Source organism: Thrips palmi, unplaced genomic scaffold (assembly GCF_012932325.1).
Source record: "Thrips palmi isolate BJ-2018 unplaced genomic scaffold, TpBJ-2018v1 HiC_scaffold_16, whole genome shotgun sequence".
In the NCBI taxonomy this organism is placed as follows: Eukaryota; Metazoa; Arthropoda; class Insecta; order Thysanoptera; family Thripidae; genus Thrips; species Thrips palmi.
In genome coordinates this window covers 13,480,192-13,501,293 of record NW_023144625.1, presented here as the reverse complement: position 1 = coordinate 13,501,293, position 21,102 = coordinate 13,480,192, and the positions used below count along the sequence as shown (strand labels likewise).

Genomic DNA, 21,102 nt, shown 5'->3' with positions numbered 1-21,102 from the left:
GGTCTGGCAGCTCCACCGCCACGCAGCGCGCTCGCCGGCCCGGCACGTCCTCCTCAACCGAGTGCACAGTGCACGTCTCGACTGATCTCTGCGGCGGCCAAGGCGGCGGCCCTGACGAGGCTCCATCTCTATGTAGGACTTCCCCCTGGAAGGCTGGCGCTGCCGCCGCGCCGTTGCATTGGCCGGCCCGTATCAGGCGGCATCAGGCAGCATCAGGCAGCATGCCCCGCATCAGCGCAAAGCACCTTATGTATTATTCGCAGGCACACACTCAGCGACTCGGCCCCGCCCGGCCCTGCCGGCGTTCCGGACGCATCGGCGCAGTTCCCAGTGCAGCAGCAAGCGGCGCGGACCTCGCACTTCGGACGCAGCCGGGCCGCAGCTGCGCGAGGCGCGCCTTGCTCGCCTAGCTCGGCTTGCGGGTCGCCGGGGAGGCGGCGGGGAGAGGGCGCGGCAGCGCGGCGGCGCGGCGGCCCCGATGGACTGGCAAACCTGGCAAACACTATCGCCAGAAATGGCTACGATTATTTTTATGGCTGCGGTTACTCGCCGCGCCGCGCGTCGCACACTTGGCGCCGTTTTCGACGCGCCACTCTCTGCGGGTCTGCGCGGAGAGAGGAGAGATGGTTCCGAAATGTTCTTAGGAATGTCGCATTGATGGAGAGTAAAATAAATCTGTCTGGAGAGAGAATCGAAAACGAACAAGAATCTCTGAATAAAATGTGAATGAAAGGCCTCTGAAAAAGAGTCTGAAATAATAACGTGCTGAAAGGGAAAAGAAAAAATTTGAACTCTACACCCCCTCCCCAGTCTTAATGGGGAGGCCTCCTGCTTTACTTCGGTGTTCGGGATGGGAACCGGTGCTATCAGGTACCTGGGGTTAATCCCGTCAGCGACCTAAGCGTTCGCCGGGGGACCCAGTAGGACCCCAAAGCTCAGGCAGCTGGGTGAGAGCACCCAGTACGAAGCTCTTTGAGGGGCGGGACGTAGAGTGAGACGACAGAGAGACAGAGAGAGACTCAGACAGAGAAGAGGTTTGGTGGGAGCTTCTTGTTTTCGTAGGGTTGGTTGTGTACCCCATGGTACCCCCACTGTCCGGCGCTCCCGTACCGAACATACAGCGTTTTAGGCCAGCTTCAAAGGACTTATCATCGCCTCCCCGACAAGTCAAGGAGGCACCACCCGCAACCACACACCGGGTGGTCTGGATTGATGGATCAAATACGCCATCGCTCCAGTGCCGAGGCCAACCCGCCGAAGCGGATTGCTTTTTAGACACCCACAGCGGAGTGGCCAGGTGAATGTGACTCTGACCACTACGCTATCACGCTTGTACGTCTGGCAGCGTGTTGGACGACGGGTTTGAGTTGCACTGGGAGGAAGGCGGTCGAAAAATGTAATGAAATGATGAGATTCGATCCCCGGACCCCGCCATCGGGATCACACGACTTTACGCTCTCGGCCACCACGGCCCATGATGAGGATATCGGCGTGAGGTGGGTTCTTGACGCAACAGGACTCGACCGACCCGGTCAAAATTTCGCAAGAAGCTGGGGGAGTCGAACCGCCGACCCTAGCACTGACAACCGACGCCTCTACTCCCTGGACCACCACGTCCCGTGCTCAGAGTGGGCTCACGTTTACGGGTTTGAACCGCACTGGGTGATGCAGTAAAATTAAATGGAAATATTTGTTAGGAGTCGAACCTCCGGCATGTGGGCCTGTTGCACACGGCTCCGCTCTCATGGCCTCGAACCACCACCCTTAGGATAGCAAGTCGAAAAAACTTCTGTGACGCTGGTATTCGAACGCCGGCCTGCGGAAACTCGATCCCACGTCTCTAACCTCTCGGCTATCACAGCAGTTGAGAAACGCGATGGATCATCTGCTTTCATTAACGTTCGTTGAATGAGATTTTTTTATAAATCTTTTTTCATTTTCAAACGATGAAAAAAATCTGGCCGGCCGCTCGTGTGAACTGGTTACCGCTCCAGCGTTCCGGCAAGCGGCGCCGCGGCGGCCGAATTTAATTGCCAATTTGGCGTGACGCGCGGACCGCGTGACTTACCGTGACGCGTCACGTGCCGAACCTGCAGGACTCATTCCGAGAGTCGTTTTCGTCCCTCTGTCTCTCTCGCAGCCGTAAGGGACGCCCCATGAGCGCGAGAGAGACAGGGCGGCGAGAACGACTCTCGGAATGAGTGTGCTGACTGCTGTCGCCATACTGACCGCGCGACTCACTCCGCGACAACAGTCAGCCGCCGTCCCTGGTCGTCCTCGGTCACACTCTCCACGTCCGAAGTGAATGAACCCCGCGACCCACACCGACGCGCCGGCGGCTCCATAACCATCCACCCTTAATCGAGTTTAATTCGCGCGGCTTCAAGCGGCTTTTGTTTACACTCGCGCTACAAAGGCCGCTATTGATGCCGGCTGCTGATTCGTCTTCTTCTTTTTTTGCGTGACCTTATCCTTTTGTGGTGTAGGTCCCCCGCCGGGCCGCGCCGCGCCACCTGTCGCCGCGTCGGGGCGGCGGTGGACGGCGGGCCGTCGTCGCCCCGTCTCTCTCGCACCCCTGCGGCCCCGCGGCACGCGCCGTGAGAGCGAGAGAGACGGCGCGAGGGTTCGGAAGCAGCCTGTCGGCCGGAGAGGGGCCGCGGCGGGCCGCGCACATTACCGAGTTAATTCGAAAACATAATTGCGGGTGTCCCTCCGCGTCCCTCCCTCCGCCATCTCGCGCGGGATGGCGCGAGCGAGGCGACACTGCACGCGCTGCGGCGTAGAGGGAGGGAGGGAGGCTCCAGAGGGAGGGCGCGGGGAGCGTGGCGCCAGGGGACCGCGACCAAGCCGCGTAGCCGCGACCAGGGGTAGGGGACGGGACGGGCAGGCCGCCTCCCGGCTTGCGTCCCGGCTTGCGTCCCACGGGACGGCCGAGGAACGAGGAGCAAGCGGACTCGGCGCGGCGCGGCACGGCGACTTGGGTCGAGCCGCCCAGGCCGGGCCGCCCGCGCGTTAGAAACACTAGTATGAAAAATTGCCGCGTCGGGTTGTTCGGCGGTTTAGGGTGGCCAGGGCGTCCGCGCGCGGGGCCGCCTCCTCCGCGGCGTGGCGTGGCGTGGCGGGGCGTGGCGGCGCGAGCTTCAGCCGAAAGGTGCGCGGACCAAGAAGCCAAGCCGGGCGAGCGGCTTTCGTTAGCAGGTGTGCCGCTAACGACGCCATCAAGCTTCGTTTGCGGCCACAAACAGCGACGTGTGGTTGGCCGAGCGTGTAGCGGCGTCGCTCGACGGTAACGAGGTCCGGGGATCGAATCTCGTGTGGTGGGGTGGATCTTTTCTTTTTTGTTTACGCGCGTTTTTATCATCTGAGGCGAGTGGGAAAGAATATAACCCGCGCCGTTTTCTGGCGGACAGTGCCAGTGAGGTGTCCGAACACAGCGTCTTGTCGTTCTGTCTCTCTCGCACCCTATGAGACGAACCAAGAGTGCGAAAGAGACAGGGCCCTGTCCGGACCCAGCCAGCAGCAGCCGAGCCGACCGAACCGAGAAGGCGGACATGACGCCTCATGCGTCGTGGACCAGCACACTGGTTCCAGCGCGTCGGTCTCTGTCGCACTCATCTTGTAGTGCCACGTCCCGCACGGGTGCGAGAGAGACAGAGAGAGACTCGGAGTGGCTCCGGCGGAGGCGATCGAGCGTCCCGAAAAGCGTGTCATTTTATAGCCTCATTACGCAGCGAGCGACGAACTGACCCAAGGGACCAGTAGCCTTCATCTCTGCACATGACACCCTGACACCCCCTCCCGTCCCCTCCTCCCCCAGCACCAGTGGAACGATGATCGAGGATGCACGAGGCATTGTCCGCGCTTACGGTGTACTGCCACGCCGCCGCGGCGCGCGCGCTACAGCCAGGCTACAGCTGTCCCCGCGACCTTGCGATGTCGGCACTCGCGTCATCAGCGTCATCATCGCGCATTTCGGTCACGGTTAGTGTGGTAAGCACCCCAATCACAACGCCACCCCGACGCGCGCGTGCACACACACACACGCGCACACACACAATTATTGCAGGCTAATATGAAGAAGCGGACGCACGCACTGCGCGGCTCGGCTGCAGGACGTCAAGCAGAAGTTTCACTCGGTTTCCGTATTTTTCGTGATGGTATGTCAAAATGCCGCTGGTGAGATTCGCAGGCTCGGACTGGCCCCCAAAAGGCCCCGGCAGATAAGACCGCAAAAGGCCCCCGATCATCATTGTTTTTACCCTTCATGACCAACTTTGTAAGGCTACCGCTCCCAAACTGGTTGCGGTCAATAGCCTCCCCGTACAGGACATGAAAGAGTAGGGTCTTAAGAATTCTAGGGCGTCGAGGGAGGTCTTTTACGGCAACTAGATTGGACACAGTGGCCGCCCAAAGTCAGCAAAATCAGCAAATTTCCGATATTCGACCACTTTTTGACCAACTTTGGTCCCAAAATCGTTGCGGTCAAAGGCAAAATCGTTGTGGTCAACGTCTTCCCGACACAGGGCATGAAAGAGTAGGGTCTTAAGAATACTAGGACGTCGAGGGAGGCCTTTTACGGCAACTAGATTGGACACAGTGGCCGCCCAAAGTCAGCAAAATCAGCAAATTTCCGATATTCGACCACTTTTTGACCAACTTTGGTCCCAAAATCGTTGCGGTCAAAGGCAAAATCGTTGTGGTCAACGTCTTCCCGACACAGGGCATGAAAGAGTAGGGTCTTGAGAATACTAGGACGTCGAGGGAGGCCTTTTACGGCAACTAGATTGGACACTGTGGCCACCCAAAGTCAGCAAAATCAGCAAATTCCGATATTCGACCACTTTTGGACCAACTTTGGTTTCCCCAAATCGTGCGGTCAAAGGCAAATCGCCCTGGTCAACGCTTCCCGACACAGGGCCCAGTAGGGCTTACGAAAACCTAGGAGTCGAGGGAGGCCTTTTACGGCAACAGATTGGACACAGTGGCCGCTCAAATTCAGGGAAAACGGCTACTTTCGGAGATTTAATCACTTTTTGACCAACTTTGTGACGTTACTGGTCACAAATCCGAAGGCCCCGGCAGATTTTTCTGCCTGTCTGCCCGGGCCAGTCCGAGCCTGGAGATTCGAACTCGTGGGACGGCCCCACTCTACTATAAAAGCAGCAGGAAAAGAATAAACGTTGCGATCGTGTTGACGCCCGCGTGGCCGAGGGTGAGGGTCGACAAACGCGCTTGTTATCACATTATTTCGATGTATCGAAATGAGATCGCAATGCATGGCAATCGAATCGAAAGCGCGCAGAAAGGCGCTGGGGACGGATTGGCGCGCGACCAATCACACACACATGCATATGGTCGCAAACACTCCCCGAAGTTATGCACGCCCACTCGAAAGGCGGGGCGGCGGTGAAAGCGACCAGAGCACTGCGAACTGAACGCGGGACCGCTGCGAGACAAATCTCGAGAACGGAGCACTGCCGCGCTCATGTTTATGGAGCATCGCCGCGCGACATATGTGGCTATTATAGGGTGGGGCGGGGCGGGGCGGGGCGGGGCGGGCGGGCGGGGTCGCGGTCCCCGGGGACGCGCTGTTACGAGGCGCTGATGTCGCGTCATTGCTGGCCATTGCGAATCATTCCTCGCTAACGGGCTGGGCATTAGACTCCACCGCCACCAGCCGCGCTTCGGCCGAACCGCGCCACAACGGCCGGCTGCTTTCCGGTGTAGGCGCTGCGTTTAGCCGGAGTGGACTCGGCCGGAGGGCGCGCTACGCCGCTACGCCGCTACGCGCTGCCCGGTGTGCTACCGGGACCAACACCACACGGCGTGTTGACCGAACTAACCACCAAGGGGGGATCCAGTGACGCCCGACCCCTAGCCAGCAGGCTGGCGGTTGCACCGCTTTGGCCGCTGTCTCTCTCGCGCCCTCTCGGGACGCCCCATGAGTGCGAGAGAGACAGAGCGAGGAATCAGCCAGCAGGTGTCGCAGGCAGAGGCAGGACCCCGTGGGCGCGGCGGGCGCGGGGCGCAGATCCGAAACCTCCCGGCCCGGCTGTGAAGATGGGATAAATACAGGCTCCTGGGGGTTCGTTGTCGGATCTCCGATGACAAGGGTCTGGATTTCCCCAGAGGCGGGGCGGACGAGGGGCAGGGGGAGGGGAGGGTCCGGCAGGTCGCGCGGGCTGTCCTTTGGAAAGCGAGCCATATGCGACCCTTTCCGCCGCGACACCAGGGACACCAGGGACCGCACCAACCTCGGCGTAATGGCCAAATGAAGCGAACTAAACGATTACTGCTGCTGCCCTATCTCTCTCTCTCTCTACCGCCACACCCGTCTAGCACCCCCACACCCCACCGCGCAGTGCAATCCGAGACACTCTCTCGTTCACACCCTCCTGGGGGGTACACGACAAAGTGCGGCTATCACATGAGCCTCCGCGCCGTTGGCTGACGATCAAACCGTCGTCACCACGGCGTTTCACGGCGGTGCTGCCGTGTGGTGGTGGTGGTTGTCGTCGCGATCGTGGTCGTCGTGGTGGTGGTAGTCATCGTGATGGTGGTCGTCGTGGTGATGGTAGTCGTCGTGATGGTGGTGGTGGTGATGGTGTGGCGGTGGTGTTGCTGCCGCCGCGCCCTTCCTCTTCCTCCCCGGGCATGACAATGCGGCAACAAGTTCAGTTGTTGTTCGCAGTTGCTGCTACTTTGCCATGTTGGCGCCTTTGTTGCGGTCGCCGTAATTCGCACCCCTCCCCTCCCCCGCTCCCCCACCCCCACCGCGCGCCCTCGCCGCTCGCACTCTTGATGCGTTATAATTGCATATTAGATGAGGTTGTGTGACTAATAGCGTGATGAAGGGGGTGGCTCGGCGGCGCGACGCGGGCGATGCCCACCGCGGCGGCCCGGCCCACCACAGCGGCCCACCCGGCCCTGAATGACGATGCCGCTCCCCCCACCTCCCTCGGGCCTCCAGGCCCCCACTCTTGTTCTTCCTTTTGGCCATTTTGTTGTTCTTGCCGAGGTTATCATTGCAGCTTGTTAGAATTAATGCCCTGCTCCACCGTGCCCTCGCCGCCCTCGCCCTTCGTGGTGGAGAGTGGAGGCCCCCGGCCGCGCCGCCGTCTTCTTCACCAGGCTTCGCGTCTCAGCCACTTGGGCATCCCGACCTAACCTAGCCTACCCCGGCAGGGCCCTCAGGGCGGACGGGTTGTCTCCGTCTCAGCAGACTTGATTCCGTCGGTCTGTCTCTCTCGCACTCATGGGCCGTCCCGTAGAGGTGCGAGGGAGACAGAGCGACGAGAACGACTCTCGGAATCCAGGCCGAGCCGCGCAAATCCCTGCCGGGAATCCTTGCCGCAAGCGAATAGCGGAGCAGCCAAGCCGAGGCTTGGGTGCGGCATTATAATGCAATTCACTAATTAATGGCGCCTCTCTCCCCGGCGGGGCGGGGCGGCCCTGCTCCTCCTCTGTTGATTGAATACAGCGCTTTCGCCCCTCGGCCCGCCCTGCAGCCAGCCCCTCTGGCCCTCTGGTGGCCCCGGCCATGCCCCACCGCAGCCCCGCACCGCTCCGCGCACCGCGCACCGCGCACCGCGCCACGCAGCCTCTGGCTTTGGCTTTGAAGTGGATCCAGTTGATTCCCCCTTTATTGGTCTGGTCGGTCTGGTCGGGTCGCTTGTTTGGCGGCGTGGCGGGGACGTTTTGAGGCGCCCTTACCCACACGCACACAAGCACACTCATACACTCACACACACAGCACAGACGCACACCACAGACACAGACGCACGCTGCTCAGACAGGCGATGGTCACGAAAGGGGACAAGTCGGTGGTCCTTTGACTTCCTTCCACGGCCTTCGCGCTCCTCAAGTCCTCGACTCTGATTTCACCATCCCTCCAGTCTTCGTGACCCCCAGGGCCGTCACGACCTCCACCACCGTCGTAGACAGCGTCCACGAGGCCCACCGGTTCTCATCCTCCGTGACCGCCACGACCTCCACCACCTGCACGGCGGCCTGCACAGCGGCCTGCACGGCGCCTGCGTTCCTCCGGGTAGGCAATCCCGCCGGCCGCCGCCACGGTGCGCGTTGCCTACCCTGGAGTCCGCGGGCGCCGCCTGGCCGCGCTCGTGCGCTCGCCATGGTCGAGCAGAGCAGGTCGCGGCTGCGCAGGCTGGGCAGGCCAGCCCCCGGCCTCGCCATTTAGTACCCCGCGTAATAATTACCCCCGTGTAAATGAGGCGTTTAAGAGGCGGCGCGGCCCGGGGGCGGCGCGGGGGCGGCGGGGTGGGGGCGGCCGGGTCTTTAACGCCCTCTGCTCCGCGGCCCCCGCGGCCCCCGCATCTAAACGACGGGGCCCGCGACGGAGCGCGACGCGCGGCCGCGACTGCGGAGCGAGAGAGACGCCGCGGCCGCGTGCTCTCGGGGGCGGGGCCTGCGCGCCACTTTAGCACCGAGGCCCGCCATTGGCTGACGCGCTGCCGCCGGCCGAGGGGTGGGGGGCGGACGCGGCGCGGTCGCTCGGACCGCTGGCAGGGAGGGGTGGGCGCGGGGTGGGGAGCCCGGCGTGGAGCCCGGTGGGGAGCCCGGTGGGGGCGCAAGCCAGTTAGCACCTGCTTTGCAAGGCCGGCGTCGACTCCAGGGGCTCTCGAGACTATCGACGGCGACCCCCCGGCGAGCGTGGACCTGGACACGCGTGGTGTGCACGGGCATTTAATGGTACACAGTAAAGAAAAAAATATTCCGAAAAAATGGAGTTTATGTCATAGTAACGTTAAAGGGGATCAGGGCGTTCTCGATGCGATGTTGGATGCGCTGTTTTCTACACTGTAATCAATACCTTGACTCAGAGGGCGTGCTGCTCCACTCTCCGGCCGCTTCCCGCTTCCCTCCTCGGCTCCCCGATTGCCCTCGTCGTTCCGCTGACTGATTCCGCGAGTCGTTTTCGTCTCTCTGTCTCTCTCGCCTCGCACCCATGGCGGGACGCCCCAAGAGTGCGAGAGAGACGGAGCGAGACTCGCGGAATCAGTCTGCAGCCATCTGACGCGGGGCGCCGCTTGCCACTTTTACGCCCCGCCGACCAAATCTCTGCGGCGACACTGTTTGTACATGACTGTGGCACCGCCGTGTGCGTGTGTGTGTGCGTGTGTGCGTGTGTGTGCATGTGCGTGTGTACGTGCGCGCGCGCGGAGCCGTGAGTCAACCAGACAGGCACAAACCACAAGTTGCGATAGAGAGAGACTACCCGGGGAGGCCCATCCTCGGTGGGCGGGGCCTGCACGGGGTGGGGGTGGGGTGGGTGTGGGGTGGGGTGCCAGGGATGCTGCCGGCGCGGCGCGCGCTCAGGAGCGAGGAGGCAGTGGAGGCACAGTCCCCGCCGGACCTCCCTGGCGTCCGCTAGCGTGCGCTACAGACACCGACCGCGCCGAACGCGCCGACCCGCCGCGCCGAACGCGAGGCGAACTCATGATCGCGCGCGAGTGAACCAGTGTGTGTGCGTGTGTGTGTGCATGACTGCGTGTGGGTGTGACATGTTGACATGATGACGATGATGATGATGCAGCGACTTCTGCAGCAACCGGACCTGCAGCAGCCACCTCCTCAGCAGCCGCCGGCGTCGTCGTCGTCGTCGTCGTCGTCATCGTCGTCATCGACGTCGTCCCCGAGCCCGACGTCACTGGGCCGGCCGCTGCACGCGGTGTTCGCGGGCGCCGCCATGCCGCTGCCGCTCGCGCCCATGCTGGTGCGGCCCATCGCCGTGCCCGTGGCCCGGGAGCCCGCCCTGCCCGCCCTGCCCGCGCGCGAGCCCGGCAACGGCGCGGCCGCGGACGGCGCGGACGACGAGGAGGACGAGCTGCGGCGCCGGCTCAAGGAGGACGTGAAGCAGTCCCTGGCCGCGCTGCCCGTGGACTTGACGCGCAGGCCCTTCGGTCTGCGGCACCCCTGCGAGGACCGGCTGTCGCCCACGTCCTCCATGGCGTCGTCCTCGGTGCAGGACGACGAGCACCTCCACAACAACAACAACAACAGCAAGCGGAGGCCGCACAGTCCGCACAGCGCGCACAGCCCCGCGTGCTCGCGGTCCAACAGCCCCCGCAGCCCGCGAAGCCCCGCCAGCCCGCGCAGCCCGCGGTCGCCGACGCCGCCCTCGACGTGCCAGCCCAGCCCGCCGCCCTCGCACCAGATACGGCGGGGGCTGGCCTTCTCCGTCAAGAACATCCTGGACCCCAACATGTTCACCGGGCAGAAGGAGCGCGGGCTGCCGCTGCCCGGACACCTCGGCATGTCGGCGGCGCTGGGCGGCGCGCTGGCCGGGCCCCTGGCCGTGCCGGGCTTCCCCCTGCTCGGCGCCACGGCGGCGGGGTGCTGGCGGCCGCACCTGGACACGGCCAGCCCGCACGACAGCTCGTCAGGTGAGTGAGGCGTCAGGCCTTCACCACGGGGATGAGCCCTCATTGACCTTTTGTGTTTGTTTGGATTGTGTTTCGCTTTTCGCAATTTCTTATACCCGGAGACTGGAATCCATACCGCCAAAGTGGCCGTCGGCGGGCGGCGGGCCCCTGCGGATTGCGGGTAGGCAGCCCGCCGACAGCGCTGCTCCACGGGACTGCCTACGCGCCAGGCGATTGCGATGGCCCGCACGGCGAGATGGCACCACGCGCCCGGGCACCACATGCATCACTTGTTTTGGGCACTACGGTCCAAGAAAAGTGGCGACGATAGTCAGCCTCCATGACGCTAGAAAACCCCCAAATCATCGCTTTTTTTTACCCCACAAGCGTAATGCCGATGGCTTCGACCGGCGCGACCTCCTTACCGACCGACGCGGTGTGACGCGGTTTAAAATCCGGCGGCGTCGCAGAGAGAGGGTGGCGCGGGGGAATGACACCGCCACCCCTCCCCTCCCCTCCCCATCAAGGCGCATCGGCGGCAATGCCAACTGCTCCTCTATTTTCTGGGTGGCTGCGCAAGCATGCCACCCCCTCGCCCCTCCCCTCCCCTCCTCTTCGCCAGGTTCGCGGTTTTCCTCAGGGTTATGCCGCCGCCGCGCCAGACCGTGAGGCCACCACACGGCAAAAACAAATGCGACCGCAGCGCCGTGCCGCTGGCTTGCCGTAGCGTCGTCTGCTTGCTGGCAATTCTGTTGCATATTCACGCGGCCCGGGGAAAATTTATGTGGACGCGTTTGTCATTAGGGATGATGGAGGGGCCGAGGGGACGACACACCGGCACGGACCGGCACCGGGCTTTTGTGTGTTATTCGACTCAATTAGGGGAATCTCTCGACGTGTGTGTGTGTGGGGGGGGGGGATGAGTTGCGTGCGCCACTTCATGGCCGGTGGTCACTAAAAGCCCCTTCCCCCACACCCGTAAACAAAAAAAAGGTGTGAGATGAGAATCAATCAACACATTACATAAAAAAAGCAGCGGATGGAAAAAAATTGAAAAAGTAGATAAAATGGTTGAAATTGTCGAGAGAGTGAGGGAAAAAAAAGAAACACTTCCCGGCTGTCATGTGTGCGGCCCCAATTAGTCGCACTGACGGCGCGGCGGCGCGGCGCGTCAGTCAGCCACTTGTTGTTGTTGCTGCCGGCGTGTTGTTGTTGTTTTTGCTGTCAGTGTTGTTGGTGGTGTCGGTGTGAGACTGCTTTGCTCGCCATGTACGCGACCACCCGCCTCGCTGCTCAATTTGAAGCGCAGCGCGGGGAAGAAGAAGTACGAGTGAAAATAAATTAGAAGGGGTTTGAGGGGGGAAGGGGGAGGGGGCCTGGGGCGCCGCGTACAGAGGAGTCTTTCAGGGCGTTTTGGAAGTAAAAAAGCGCGGCTTTATAAATACACGGCCACTGTGGGACGGGCGTGACCGCAGGCACCACCGGAATGTGCCTGCCTTGCAGTGCACCGCACACCTCGAAGTGAAGTTTGAGGAAAGCCGGCTTTCCAGGCTTCCCGGCTGTCCCGTGGCGTTAAGGTCTCCAGTCTCCAGGCTGCATTGCCTAGCCCTTCGAACGAAGGATGGCGACTGCTGTGTGCAATTGCAGATATATTCCTTTGAAATACGAACTACCACCCTCCGCTATGCACAAAGCATTCATTGTTGCCATGGTATCGACAAGGCTCTAAAACTTCGATCCTATATAGCCTGTCCATGGAATCGACCTTGTCTGTCCGTTTTAGCTGCCTGCCTATAGTCTGGCACGGGCAAGTTGTTTTTGCGTACGTTTTTCATTTTATCTCAAGGTAAGCAAGGCTGTAGGGAGGGCGGGGAGGGTCCTTAGTAGAGTAACCGGTTGAAACTATTAGGAACTGTTGTGGCCGGGCGGTCCAGCGGCCCTGGACGCAGACCCTTTCCCGGAAATGGCTTTGGCCCTCCAGGGGCCCCTCCGGCAGCCCCTCCGGGCACACGCGGTGACCACGTCCGACCAAGTTTCCCCTGATATAAATTGCCCCCGCGGCGTACGGGGCGGGGCGGGGCGGGGCGGCCGTGCGGTGACGCGGAAGGAACGCCCGGCCAGGCCAGGCGAGGCCAGCGTCGCGTCTGGGGAAGCTCAAGTGGGGGATAAACGGAGAAAATAGGAGCTTACCTTTATCATGAGCCTTGTTCAACAGATCGGCGCGCGATACCGCGCAAATGCGCTGGAAGTAACCGGGAAAGGGGGAGGGGGCGCCGGGGCGGTCAAGCACCGTGTGAGCAGGCAGTCACGGCGCCAGCGCGCTAGCGGACTCAGGCCTTGCATGGGGGCATCGTGGCCTTATCGCGTCTCTCCTTCACCGTCGTCGCATTTTTGTTGGTTGGGATTGGTGCTCCTGAACGGAGCAGTGTGGCGCCGCAAAGTTGGCCAAAATGTAGAGGGATGTCCGAAAATTGAGTTGTTTTTGGGCGGCCGCTAGTGTCCCAATGCTTTGTTGCCAAACGGACGGGCCGACGCGGCCACGCAATGGATGGCACCACCACGCTCCGAGGTCCTTCGGTCCTTCAGTCCCTCAGTCCTTCGCCGGAACCGCGAGACTGACGGGACGAGACCGCACCGGCCCTCGTAGTCATGGCAACCGGCTCTCCCCGCCGCCCCCGCCGCCCCCGCCGCCTATGACGCCCCGCAGAAACCACGCCCCCACCCCCCGGGCTGCCGCGGGCTGCCGCGGGCCGACGGGGGTGGGTGGTGGGGGCACGGGGCGGTAAGAGGCCGCAAATTAAGGAGAAACGGGAGCAGCTCGACGGCAGAGGGAGAGAGAGGGAGAGAGAGAGGAGAGAGGCCAGCAACGCTTCCCCGCCCCTCCACTCTCCCCAGAGGCAGCGGCTCGCCAATCAAATCAATTTGGATCGTTTTACTGATGGGGTTGTTAGGCCCCGCCGAGGGAGGGGGAGGGGGGGTGCTTAGTCGGCCGTAGTTTCGGCGGGGTTTCCTCGCGACTTGGCAGCGGCCGATTTAGCTCGGCCCGTGCCCCCATCTCCCAGTGAGAGTGAGGCAGACAGACAGACAGACAGACAGACAGACAGACAGACAGACAGACAGACAGACAGACAGACAGACAGACAGACAGACAGACAGACAGACAGACAGACACGCATGCGGTCAATAAGGCCACCATCCTGCGTCACTGCTGCGGTGCGCGTCGTCGCACTGTTAAAATGGCTAAAATGTTTACCCCGGCCCCCACCCCCTCCCCCTTCCCCCTCCAGGCCCGCCTATTTATTCGAGCACACAACCCCCCGCTGTTTGTCCTCCCCTGTGTCAGGCCAATTTCCCTCCTCGGAGCCAAGTGCCCTCAAGTACCGGGGCGGGGCGAGGTGAGGCGGGGTGGGGTGGGGTGCGGCCTCGGGCTGTACTCGATTGGTTCCTTAACGGCGGCAAACCGCTCTGTATCACTACACCGCGCTCCGCCCCCACCCCTTCGCAGGATCGGGGGGAGGGGGGGGGAGAGCTGGCTGGCTGGCTGCTGGGGCCGCGGAGGACCCCCCGGTCGATTACAATTAGTCACGGTGCTGTACCGCCCGGGCGGCTCGGCTCGCCCCCGCCGCCCCTACCGCCGCCCCCGCCGCCCCCGCCGCCCCCGCCGCCCCCGGGAGCCGCTTTTGCCGACCGCACGCCTCGCGTCGATCCAGGCGAGCGACTCGCTGTCCTCCAAAGTGTCGCGAAATTGGTCGTGGCGCCGCTCTTGCCCACAACCACTGTGTGCCGCCCCAACAAACACACGAGGCGGATGCTTAAAACTGCCAAATGAGTGTCAAAATGACTTTTTTGTCGAAATGTTGGCTTTAGGTAATCACTGTGACTGTGAGTTTTTTCTGGGGGGTGGGGGGGGGTGTACACTAATTCTTCGTTCCGTGGTTGGATTAGAAATCGGAAGCTTCGGTCGGCTCACCGAGTGGGGCACAGAGAGACAGAGAGAGAGAGAAAGAGAGAGGACCTGGAGCCAAACTGGGCGGCAAGAAAACATGGCGGCCGGGGTGCGTCCCGGAGGCCGCCCTGAGGCGGGTTGGAAACGCTGGAAACGGATGCCTGGAGGCTCCAGAGCCCAGGCCCCAGGGCTGGGAGGTCGCTGTGCCCGCCGAGAAACAAGGTGGCAACAGTGGAGCACTAGCCGTTTACTGGGCGGAGTTGCGAGAGCTGGGCCGGGCCGGGCTCCAGCAAGCCACCCCCGACAGGGCCCCGCGTTAAGATGTTGTTGAATCTGTTAAGCCTTCCTTTGGAGTTGGCAAAGATTGCGTCGTTAGTCAAGGCGGGCGGGGCGTGGCGTGGCAGGGCGGCGCGGCGCGGGGGTAATGAGATTGTTTGCGGTCTGCCCGGAGACTTAGACTTCATTACACTTGTCAGCCGCTTTGGAGTTGGAAGGGGAGACTTTGCAGGAACACGGCGTGGAGGAGTGCTTCATCGAGGCCTTCTTGGTGTTGCAGGCCGCGACGTGGACGACGGCGACGTGACGGGCGACGACGACATGTGCAGCGACGTGGACCTCGAGTCCAGCGACGTCGGCGAGGACACCAAGGACGGCGAGGGGTCGCCGTCCAAGAAGAAGTCCTCGGGGGGCGGCGGCGGCTCCGGGGGCGGCTCCTCCAAGTCGTCCGGGGGCGGCAAGGCGCGGCGCGCGCGGACCGCCTTCACGTACGAGCAGCTGGTGGCGCTGGAGAACAAGTTCAAGCACACCCGGTACCTGTCGGTGTGCGAGCGGCTCAACCTCGCGCTGTCGCTGTCCCTCACCGAGACGCAGGTACGCACAAAATGTTCAAATGCCCAGCCCAAAGTTCAAGTTTTTCTGCGTTTGCAATGATGACAACATCGTGTGGTTGGGGTTGTTTTGATCTGCTGTGTTCCGTAAGCTGCTTTTTAAGCAGCCCGTTGGAAACACGTCACCTCGCGTTTAGGTCTCCACCGCTTCGTCGCGATCCCAGAAGCCTGCAAGACGCCAGGCCAACCCTAACCCCTTCTGTCTTTGACTCTTTTCAGGTGAAGATCTGGTTCCAGAACCGGCGCACCAAGTGGAAGAAGCAGAACCCCGGCCTGGACGTGAACAGCCCCACGGAGCGGCAGCCGCCGCCCGGGCCGCACCACCAGGGCCCCTTCTCCGGGGCGTTCCACCCCCACACGGGGCTGCTCTACTCCTACCCCTACGGGTCGCAGGGCTACACGGGCCACCCCTACTTCCACCACCCCCTGGGCCACAGCTCCTGAGGGCCGGGAGCACCGTCTCCAGTTACCGCAGCCGACGAGTGACAGAGTCCTGGCTGCCCCAGTGGTATAGGGGGATCTATACTACTCGCCCTTGCTCTGCGACGACCTTCCCATTCGGATAGTATTTTTGGTTGGACCCGTTCGAAGAGGCCGCACAAGCTTAGGAAGAAAGTGGACTCATAGTGAAATATTTTTGTCCCCTGGACTGATGTGGACTGATGATGATCGCCACCGAGTGTGTGAAATGTTTGTACTATAAACCGCCGCTTGGCATGACGAGTTCTTGTGATATTTTTCATCCGACGCGTGCGCGCCACGGTCGGGTGAGGTGAACTCGCGTTGCAGTAGACGATGCTTCGTGTTCCAAAGTCTCGAAATAAACAGATGTTTATTTCTGTACAGATGTTAGTTGTATATACTATTTGTTTTCATATTGCACTGAATGTTTCGCCGCAAATGGATGTGTAAAAAAATGGCATGTTGTGGCTCTTTAATTGTTACCAGATGTTATTATTATTATTGCTATTACTATTATTTCATTAATTATTACAATTTTATTTGACGGGATCTTGTTTTAGTTGTTTATGACATTCCTGTCTGAAGGAGCCAAGAAATTGTCGCCAAGACTGTAAGCAAAGCAAAACATAATCTTCAGGTTCTTTTTTATTTAAAAGAAAAAAATGAGGTATATGATGAAAAAGAGAATAAAAGCTGTGAATGAAATTTGTGATTCTTTTATTCTGGTCAAGGCAATTGTTCAGGCGTTGAAGTCCGACCAAGTCTGTTGTAGACGGTTGTAGACTATTTAGTTTTCTGTCAATGCGAAGCTTGATTCATTCTCTCCAGTTTGGACATCAAAATACGTATCCCAAATTTCGATTCAAATATCTCTATCTCAGTTGGAAGTCGTTTTGACTGTCCTCACCGAGGATGGGAAAATTGTAGTGCGAGCCTTTGAAAGGGGTGTCTGTCGTTGGGTGTCTGCTGTGCGTGGTGCCGTCATGGCCAGAGCCCACCGCGGATCTGCGGATCCCAGAGACAACGAGAGAGAGAGGAAGAGAGAGGCTTATGCCACACCAGTGCACACGGACGGCGGAAAAAATAGGAGCAGGCGCGTCCCGCCTGGGGAGTCACGTGACAATGATTTTCAAATTCATAATAAATACGGGTCGGCGATTGGCTGGGCGGTACCCACCCACAGGGAATGCTGATCGTCCCATTACCGGGTGCAAATGGGGATACCGGATTTGGGGGAGGTTGGCAGCCCTGCCGTGCCGCCGTGCCGCCCTGCCGGCAGCCCGAGCTGGCAGTCTGGGAGCGCGGCGCGTCGGCACGCGTTGCATCACACGGGGTGCGTTGCGTTTCACAGCGGAGAGAAGGGTCTCTCTTTTCTCTTTTTTTTTCAAACTGCAGTGAGTTTAACAAGTTTATTCCCTGGGCACAGATTAATTTAGTGCGGATTATCCGAAACAGGCTATTTGAAATGGGTTAAATAATTGCTGGGTTTGGTAGCATTTAAACAACCTCCCTCGCATTGCTCAGTCGAATGGAAGCAGCACTCTTCTGGTTCGGCAGCTCGGAACATCTCGGCAAACGTGGAGAGTGTCCACCAGCCAACGAGGAAAAACGGTAAGCCAGCAAGGCCAAGGCCGGCCAAGTTCAGTCCTTCGGCGTCTTTTCCGTGTCGAAAATAAACGTGCTTGCAAAGAAGACTCCCCGAAACGAAAACAGAGAAAAAGAAAGGACTTTATTACTGGGCGATATTGGCTTCTGGAGATGATGGAATGAATACCCCGCGAAATGGAGAGTAAATAAATATCCGCGACTCGGGGCGAGTCCACGCGGTCCGCGTCGCCGCCTCGGGCAAGACCCAGTAGACTGATGCTGAGGGGTCGTCGCTCTGTCTCTCTCGCACCTACATGGAACGCCCCATGAGTATGAGAGAGACAGAGCGACGAAAACGCGTCTCAGAAATCAGTCCGCTCGGCCCGGCCGCTGCGGCTCGGCTTCCCTCAGGTAATTCGCTGACATATTGGGTGTCGCCTCGCCGCGGCTCCCTCACCGCCGCTCTTTAATCCGCGGCCTGTCTCTCTCGCACTCACGGGGCGCGCCGCACAGGTGCGAGAGAGACAGAGGAGCCCGCTGCGTTTCGGTTTTACTGCCGCCGTTCCCCGCCGGCCCCTCCTCGGCGTCCTCGGCGATCCGCGCGAGAGTGGCGGAAAAAGCAAATAACTATGCTAAGCGGCCGGGCCATGGCCGTGGCGCCGTGGGCCTCGGGTCGGGCAGGCGCTGCGCCGCTGTCGCCCGATCGCGACCCGCCGCCGCCTGTCCGCTGGGAACGGCCGGAGCCAGCACTTCCCCCATTACGTCCTATTTCACAGTAGACTAGCGCCCGCCGTGCCGCCGTTTTCTATTGTTTTGCCGCGCGTTTTGCCGAACCCCCAGGGGCCGTTCGGCCGCCGCTCCGCTCCGCTTCGATTCGGGCCTCTGCGCGGGGTTCGGGGATTATTAGCCAAATCGGCGGAAAGGCCATCGGCGTGCTGCCGGACCCCTACAGCCTGCAGGTTGACTGTCCGAACTGTGCTTCTCTCTCTCTCCCCCGCGGTCCGCGACGAACGGGTGCGAGAGAGACGGAGCCCCGAAGAAGCGCCGTTCGGACCGGCCGGCCGGACCGAAGCGACACGCGAGCGCGCGCGAGTCCGCACGAAAGGACGTGAGAGAGACAGATAGCCAGACACGCAGCTCGCGCAGCTCCCCGGCCGTCCCTTCTTCTGCTAAATCCATTTCACGCTTCAACCCCCTCAGTGTTAACTCCACCACCCCTCCCACTGCCGGCTCGGCGCGGAACGGCACGGCACGGCACGGCACGGCGCTCAGCCATGCTCGACCCCAGAGACTTATCGCATCGCCCTCAAGGCTGCTGGCTGGAGGCTGCTGGAGGCTGCTGGAGGCTGCTGGAGGCTGCTGGCCAGGCTGCTGGAGGCTGGTGTCTTAACAAATCAGTGCAATTCGCAGGGAGACAGTGGAGTGGAGCCAAACGAGCAGGCAAAAGGTAGCCGAGCGGCGGCGGGGCGGCGAGGCGGCCATTAGTCAGAAATAACAAGCCGTATCAATCTCTGCCCGGCGGACCGGACCGGACCGGACCGGGCGTGTCGCGGGCCGCGGTTAGTCTCACTCAGGTTGAGCCCCATTAGTGTTTTCGCTTTTCTTCGTCGGCTGATGCATAGTCCCGGCCGCGGCCTCCAAGTACCCGGCCTGGCCGACCCTGCCGCCGCTTCGCGAAACCGCAAACGGGTTTACCTCCCCATTGGAACAGCTCAGGCTGACGCAGGGCGAAACCCTGCGGCCGCATTGACTCATTGACCGCACCGAACGGAACCCTCTGTTTGAAAGGGCCGAGCCGAGCCGAGCCGAGCCGAGCCAGAGCGGGTAAGGGAATTAAAGACGGCCTGAAAAATTCAGTTGGCTGCAATCCGTGGAAGGGTGGAAGCAAGCAGGCTAGCGGGCAGGCGGGGGTGTGGGTAAGTAGGATGGACTTTTGAGAAAGACTCGGAGCGGGCCGGTCCACCACTTCCATTTCTCTCTCTCTCTCACACACACACACGAGCGCGCGCACACACACACACACCACACACATACACTTTCGCGTAGATAGCCACATCATCCATACCGTCACGATGTTTGGTCACGACCAAACAAATTCGTCACGTTAGCCGCCAGTGAGCCGGTTCCCACTGCGACGCGGCGAACACGCCGAGGTCGCAGCCTGGTCCATTACCGGTACCGGCATAAGAAGTTAATAGCGCCGGCACCTCGCGGCGCAGTGGCGCGTCTGGCGCGGCCGCTCCTGGTCGCCCTGTCCTGGAGAGCTAAATGATTCAGGCCGGCCCTGTTTAACACTTTGGGCCGCGCGGCTCCGGGCCCGGCGCCCCGCTACAGCCGTAAGTTGCCGGAGTCTGTGCGTCGTCCCCAGGGAGGGCCGGGCTCCGGGTTTAGGACAAGCCCGACCGGCACGGCCATCCCGTGAAGGCCCCTTTTAGATCGCTCTCCATTAGGACTTTGCCAACTCGGCCACACAGAGTCCTTTCTTTCCCCGGCTGCCTTTTCCCGTGTTTGGAGCACTGTTCCGCGTGGAGGGGGCGAAGCGGGGCGAAGCGTTCGTTTGCGCACTCCAACGGCCACCCGACGTATCTGCAAAAAATAGAGAGGAAAACGCGAAAAAAAAAAGATTTTCAGAGGGAGGAACGGGGAAGGCCGCGAATGAGGAAACGTGGACGGGTCTAGCCAGGCCTCCTCTGACGTGAGCGCCGCTTCCTCCTTAAGAGGAAATCTCGGGGCTCTTTACGGAGACACACGGAAGCCGGTCCACACACAAGTCATTAATGCCCAGTCCGTCTGGCTGTTCCTTTAATCCGACCGAGCCGCATCACCCCGCCCCGCCGCACCCCACCCCACCCCGCCCGGCCTGTCACCACCACCTGCACACTTTCTTATTCTCACACACTTCCTCCTCGACAACCCCTTCCCCTCACCGACCTCACTACTACATCAGCAGTAATAGGATTGCCGAATCAATAATACATACACTGGAGCTTGACACCCAATTCCCGTGCTCACCGGTGACTCCGCGCCGCGTGGGGCCGATGCGCCGTCTCTCTCGCACTCGTGGACTCGTGGGGCGCCCCGCGTGGGTGCGAGAGAGACGGATGACGCCGCTCGCGGAACCAGCCCGCGGGGAGGGCCTGGCCTGGCCGCAGTGCCTGCAGGGTGGCGGGGGATGAGCATGGGCACGGAGGGGGACAGGCTAAAAGTATTGACGTAACGCCAACTCTTGAGTGGAAACCCCTCCCCCCCCCCGCCCCCAGATACATATCAGATTTAGATATGGTGGCGGTGCGGTGTCGTGAGTGACGGCCTTCATGGCGCCGGCGAAGCCGGGCAGGCGCATCGCCGCTCTGTCTCTCTCGCACACCTCCGGGACGCGCCACGAGAGCGAGAGAGACAGCGCGACGCGGAGCGGGACCACTGAGCCTGCTCTTCAGAGTATTCCGAAGGCGGGAATTTTGCGGTGTACAAAATTGGCGGTGCCAATCTTTCTCCCTTTCGCGGCCGTCGGAGGCGGTCTGACAGTGTGGGCGGCGAGGCGAGGCGGCGCCGGGGGCGGCAGCGTGATAGGTAACCCGAGACCGCCAGAGACACGGGGACGCGGAGACGCGGGACGAGGTGCGATCAGCCCCACAGTGTATCATTCCGGCCGCCCCCCACTATGGGCCCTAATCGTGGTCGGAGCCCCAGCAGGCTCTCTCCGACTCGGGGGTGCTCTGTCTCTCTCGCACCCCTTCAGCCTTCGGGTCGCGCACCGCGAGTGCGAGAGAGACACCGCGACGACGACACCCGTTCGGAATCAATCTTCCCAGGCTGCCCATTCCGAACGGTGCAG

At 61.3% G+C, this 21,102-nt stretch overlaps 1 protein-coding gene across 1 annotated transcript; it reads left to right on the top strand.

The window, feature by feature from the left end:
* Positions 1-9,535: 9,535 nt before the first annotated feature.
* LOC117643022 (homeobox protein slou-like) lies at positions 9,536-16,330 on the top strand. The gene is made up of 4 exons (XM_034381660.1): positions 9,536-9,736; positions 9,800-10,022; positions 14,888-15,201; positions 15,438-16,330. The coding sequence occupies exons 1-4, from the start codon at positions 9,536-9,538 to the stop codon at positions 15,660-15,662; spliced, it is 963 nt and encodes a 320-aa protein (XP_034237551.1). The 3' UTR covers positions 15,663-16,330.
* Positions 16,331-21,102: the final 4,772 nt, after the last annotated feature.

Bases quoted from the DNA above. Each gene is read 5' to 3' on its own strand.
- LOC117643022 (XM_034381660.1), top strand. From the start codon at position 9,536: ATGACGATGATGATGATGCAGCGACTTCTGCAGCAACCGGACCTGCAG. The intron at 9,737-9,799 runs GTGCGGCCCATC...CCCGCGCGCGAG, and splicing joins TGCCGCTCGCGCCCATGCTG to CCCGGCAACGGCGCGGCCGC. The intron at 10,023-14,887 runs GCAAGCGGAGGC...TTGGTGTTGCAG, and splicing joins CCACAACAACAACAACAACA to GCCGCGACGTGGACGACGGC.